This window comes from Trachymyrmex cornetzi, unplaced genomic scaffold, assembly GCF_001594075.2.
Source record: "Trachymyrmex cornetzi isolate Tcor2-1 unplaced genomic scaffold, Tcor1.1 scaffold282, whole genome shotgun sequence".
Lineage (NCBI taxonomy): Eukaryota > Metazoa > Arthropoda > Insecta > Hymenoptera > Formicidae > Trachymyrmex > Trachymyrmex cornetzi.
The window spans coordinates 313,844-319,516 of NW_017297505.1; the positions used below are offsets into that span (position 1 = coordinate 313,844).

At 28.8% G+C, this 5,673-nt stretch overlaps 1 protein-coding gene across 1 annotated transcript; it reads right to left on the minus strand.

Moving 5' to 3' along the window:
* Window positions 1-2,597: 2,597 nt before the first annotated feature.
* LOC108762235 (pyridoxine/pyridoxamine 5'-phosphate oxidase) lies at window positions 2,598-5,383 on the minus strand. Its single transcript, XM_018509144.1, has 6 exons — window positions 5,248-5,383; window positions 4,197-4,345; window positions 4,032-4,131; window positions 3,280-3,354; window positions 2,845-3,038; window positions 2,598-2,736 (listed from the first exon to the last, which is right to left on the minus strand). The coding sequence occupies exons 1-6, from the start codon at window positions 5,248-5,250 to the stop codon at window positions 2,598-2,600; spliced, it is 660 nt and encodes a 219-aa protein (XP_018364646.1). The 5' UTR covers window positions 5,251-5,383.
* Between the last annotated feature and the right edge of the window lie 290 nt (window positions 5,384-5,673).

Sequence of the window (5,673 nt, forward strand, 5' to 3'; positions counted from 1 at the left end):
TATCATTGGACGCTTGAATGGTTGAGTATCGAGCGCTTTATATACCGTTATATTGGCGGGAAGATTTCAAATCGATCTTTAAATTCTTGCTAATTACAATTCTAATTTATAATTTTAGCTTAAAAGTTTGTAAACAATTACGGAAAGTAATTGATTTATTTAATGTAATGGAATATCTTTATGCACAATCGCAAAATATTAAGCAATTAGAAATGTATTGTATTAAGTATATATCAATTAAAAATTGAAAAAGGCTCCAAAGATTAAATCAATAAAGGAATATAATGACAATGAGAGCCAACATAGTTATACATGTGTAATTAAATATAATATATATGTCAATCACGAATTACAGACGTTTCGACCACGAGATTCGGTCCTCTTCAGTGTGTCAATAATTTTTCGTTACTTAGAAGTTAATTTAAATCGTTGTGTAAAGATAGAACGAATACAGTTAATAAATCATCGTTAAGCTGTTGTCCAAATTTAAGAACTTCATAGTTGTTTGTTGTATTTGGCTAAATACCCAAACAAGAATTCCATCATTTAGTCACTAAAATTGTGTTAATAATTGAAATTTTTTGCAATGCTATTCATAGTCAATGTATTAAAATTAATTATATCAAATAGAAAAACCTTACTTTGTACTCACCTCAGTATAATGATGATCCATTATTGTGATTATAACCATGCCTTGAGAGCGTGTGAGAGGACGTTTCGTATTCGCATTGTTTAGAAGTATAAATGTTAAAAAGAATAAATACCAACATGAAATACAAAATTATAACTTATCACACAAACCAACTAAATAAGTTACCAACATAAACCAAATAATCACCAAATTAGAAATCAACGATATAAATTTTATAGCTTATAAAACAAGGAAACATTATTTTTTCTTCTTAATTAAGTCATTGTATAACGGATTCAACATTTCCTTGTCGTTTTGTAAATTCAGTCCATTTTTTTGCTTTTTTATATGGATTGCTTTCAAAAAAAAAAAAAAATTAATCTTTTATTAAATCCTTATTCTTCATCACAAATCTTAATATCTTAATATAATTTCAATTAAAATCGTGATTGTGCTCTATTCTATGTTCTATGATTACTGAATGTTGCATGGTATTCCTATTTATGTGACTCCGATGTTCATTAATTCTTGTTTTCAAGAACCGTTTTGTTTGGCCTACATAGGATGCATCACAATTTTTACAATTAATTTTATAGACCACATTATAATGTAATAGTGAAGGTAATTTATCCTTTTGTGCTGTTATAAAGGTATTAAGTTTATTAAGTCCTATGTAAGTCAAACGTATCGCTGTTATTTTAAAAAAATCTCTTAAATTTCTCCGCTATTGATGGTACATAGGATACAGTAAAAAATGTATTTAAATTGTTAGTATTATTTTTTTGTTGTGTATTATTGTTGAGTTGTTCAAATTTATTGTGTAATCTTTTTTTAATGCTTTCAAAAATTAACCTTAAGGGATAACCGTTGTTAAGTAAAATGTTAATAATGAAACGGAAATTTTTCTCATGGAAAGTTAGATGCGATAATAATAATACCCTGTCTATCGATCCCATAATTGTCCCCACTTAATGGCATCTCGGGTGATACGAAAAAAAAATTTAGATATCTTTTAGAGAACGAGTTTGTGATACCAATCGTATATTAAATTATATATTAACAGACGACTATGAAGTTCTTAAATTTGGATAACACAGCTTAACGATGATTCATTAACTATATTCGTTCTATCTTTACACAACGATTTAAATTGACTCCGAAAAATGTTATTGACACACTGAAGAGGACCAAATCTTGTGATCGAAATGTCTATAATTGGTGATTGACATATGTATTATATTTTATTACACACATGTCGGCTCTCATTGGCATTATATTCCTTTATTGATTAAGTATATATGTATGTGTAGAAATACACATTTTGCTGAGAAAGAGACAATCACGTAACACAACTATAAATATATTAACTTAAAGAAATATCATTATTAATATTCAATATAATTGTATATATACATATAATAATATCACAAGTATAAAACTAAAAAAATAAATAAAAGAGCGCGAGCGTGGCGTAGCAGACAGCGTATGGGTCTGCGATACCAGAGATCCCGGGTTTAATCTTCGGTAGAATCGAAAAATTTTCATACGCTCGTAACTCCTTTCGGTAGACAATAACCACTGAGAGTACCTTTGACAAGAGCACTTTTTTAACAAAAATCATCGTTCGGAATCGACATTAAACAGTACATCCCATATAACAGTACAACCAACATGCGCACCAGAGGTAGAAAATGTATGAGAGAAGTCACTACGCTCGGCCACGAACAATAAGACTGAGGAGGAGGAGGATAAAAATAAAACTCTAAATTTTTCGGTAAAAGTTACTTGTAATTCAAAATAGTGAAGATCTAATCTGAATTATAAATGCGATTATATATATAAAAATTATGTAATAACTCATATTTTATAAGTAAGCAATGCCAAATCAGTCTAAATAATCTCTAATAAAAATAAAATAATTTGAGAGAACATATAGCACGCACGCACATACACATGCCATACAAAATTATGCTGCTATTCTTTGATATTCCCAACAATTTTTGTTTATTATAGTGTAGTTTTTATTATACTGTATTCGATCGGCAATTAGTGTGTCCCGTGCGTAATAAAATTCCATCATTTCAGGTGCTAGTTTATATGCTACGCTAGAAACACAAAAAAACAGTATCTTAATTTTATCAGTAATAAATATATTGCTTTTTTAAATAGTCAGATTTTATATGTTCGTTACAAGTTATCCAGTTGAAACTTACACATGATCCGGCATTGTATGAACGTTATCCTTTTGTACTAATATCTCGTTATACCGGCGATTCAAATCGTCCCAGTCAGCCGGTTGGTCTTGATGACATAGGTGAGCTCGAATTTTACAGTACAACGGCTCTCTCTCATATATAAGTTGACAAGCCGGTCTTTCCAGTTTTTTCATCAATCCCTCTATCCTCACCTAAATCATTATTTCTCGAATTTAAAGCACTTTCTATTCTAACAAACCGTTAAATGTATTTCTTACACTGACAAAAATATTTTCATTTTATATTTTCACTTATTAGTAAAAGTACTTTCACTCATCAAGAAATTATTAAATGTCTAAATATGGAACATATTAAAGATTGAGTAAATAAATTTGATAAGTATAGGTATATTTAAAATTTAGTTCATGGATTACTCCAAAGCTAGGTACTTGCCTGTCGCGTGACATGATGTTGTTTATCGTTCTTATAGTTCCACAAAAAGCACATAGCAGCATATAAATTACAATTCTGTAAAGAATAAAAGTAAAATTAAAATCTTTATTACTCGAAAAATTTAAGCATTAATTAAAAATGCAAATTAAATTGTTTTAGTATTGGATGTTGCTTTTCCAGCTTTCTTGATTAATTTGATTTTTTCTAGAAAATCTATTTTTTAATATTTAAAAAAATTATTATTTTGAAATAACTTTCTTTATAAACTTCCACTAAAATCTATGTTTATTTGAAACGCTAAAGAAATAATTTGGAAAAGAAGTCAAACTTTACTTTTTCTAATAAATATTTTAAGATTAATATTTATTATTATTAGAAGAGCATGAGCGTGACAGACGCATTGATCTATCATACTAGAAATCCTGGATTCGATCTCGGTAGGAATCAAAATATTTACGCTTGTATCGAAAAATCCACCATTCGGAACTGGTAGATTAAAGTTATGAGTCCCATATGCTTGTGACAATTACCCAAGCAGAATAACAAGTCACGATAACATCAAAATGATATTAAAATAAATCGGAAATAATTGAAAAATGACTTTTAATGATCATTTTAGAGTCATTTTGACACCATTTTGATATCATAATGGATTGTTCTGTTTGGGTAAATAATCAGTGTGCACATAAGCATATGAGAGAGGTAAACACAACCCAGAGGCTTAATGTAAGAAGAAGAAGATTAATATTTACCATGTCTTTGACTTTTTTGCTGCGCGCATTTGTCATAATGACAAAACCGTTATCATCGAATTCTCGTAAGATTAGATTTCTCGAGCTGACTTTCAAATTTCTGAGACATAGAAAAAGTTTACATTTTTTTTTATTAGATAGAGTACATTTCTAGGCTATACTTACGGTGAAGAGACAGTTGCTAGACAACAGGCGTTTACCAATCCAAATTGGAATTTTATCGCTTCATCGCGCCATATCCTAAAAAGATCGACGGGATTGTCAACAGGATCGATTCGTGCGAGACCCACAACATCGTCAGTCATTGCCATTTCCTTTGTAAAATATGTGTAAATTAGCTAAACAAAGCGTTGCAGACGATGAAAAATATTTCTACTTTTCTATTGAAAGTTATTCATTTCAACAAACTTATTTATTTTTAAATAAATAGGCAATTATCTATTTTTAAATAAATAAGCAATTATCTCATTTTAAATACATAAGCAGTTTAAATAAGCAGTTTAGATAAGCAATTATCTTACTTCAAATAAGCAATTTGCTTGATTAAATAATAACAAGATTACAAGATGTACTAATTTCTACACATTTGAAAGACAATTTTAATAACGAAATATAATTTTGCATAAATGTTTACATAATTTTTACGAATAAGGCAAGGCTATTCTAAATTATATTTACAAGGAAAGAACTGTTTTACTAATGAATCTCAAATTTAGCTAGAAGCAGATCTGAAAATAATTTTATTAGACCATCAAAATAGTTACATGATGTTTAAACTATGCAGTTGCTAAACTATCAAAACTAATTACAGCATTATAATTAATCCTTAAACGGTCAACATAATTATTATTTTGATGATCCAACAAAATTGTTTTTAGATCTGTGTATGTAGTTAAATTTTTAGACATTTCAGCAAAATCAGTTTTTCTGTGTTTTATGTACACATATATATAGAATTAACACACAATTTATAAGTATTTAAATTAAGGACTTAATTTGGTATTGTAATTTCTACAATTAATTGATATTGTTATATCATGTATACTTGTGTGAGGCTCTAGAACTAAATAATAACGAACACCTGTTATTCGATCAGTATACTCGATAGTATTCAATTTTATATATATGTGGATAGTACGTCATTTTTCTCTTGCAAAGAAGCAGCGATATCTTCCTTAAATTCTATTTACTTAATTAATTATTTGAAAACATTTACCATCGAAGAGACGAATAGATCCTGTGTCACGTTTCCAGTAAATATGCAATGGTCGCTTCGACAATCACACTACTACTATATTTCTTATGGATTTCTATCTTCTGATGTTATCTCCCACCTACTGTTCGTACGCTTCTGCGCAAAGTACACTTCAGCGAAAGTGCCAACATGTTATATGTATAATTCGATCGTCATCATAAAATTAAATTCTGTGCTAATATACATCAATTGAGAAACTTGAATTTCCCAAATCTTTTCACAGCATCAAGAGGGTTGAGGAAAAAAAATGTTATTTTAAACATCACAAATTACTATTTTAAGAAACTTTAATAAGTAAACGATCTTACAAAGTAGATGGATCGTAAACACTGAAATAATGATATAAACCTAGAAGATAATGTACGAAGCAACTATGTATATGCATGA

What these genes read in the sequence shown, in the direction of transcription:
- LOC108762235 (XM_018509144.1), bottom strand. An exon ending in GCAAAAAAGTCAAAGACATG is followed by an intron (nt 3,355 to 4,031) that starts GTAAATATTAAT and finishes TATTCTTTACAG; the next exon opens with AATTGTAATTTATATGCTGC. An exon ending in CATACAATGCCGGATCATGT is followed by an intron (nt 2,737 to 2,844) that starts GTAAGTTTCAAC and finishes TTGTGTTTCTAG; the next exon opens with CGTAGCATATAAACTAGCAC.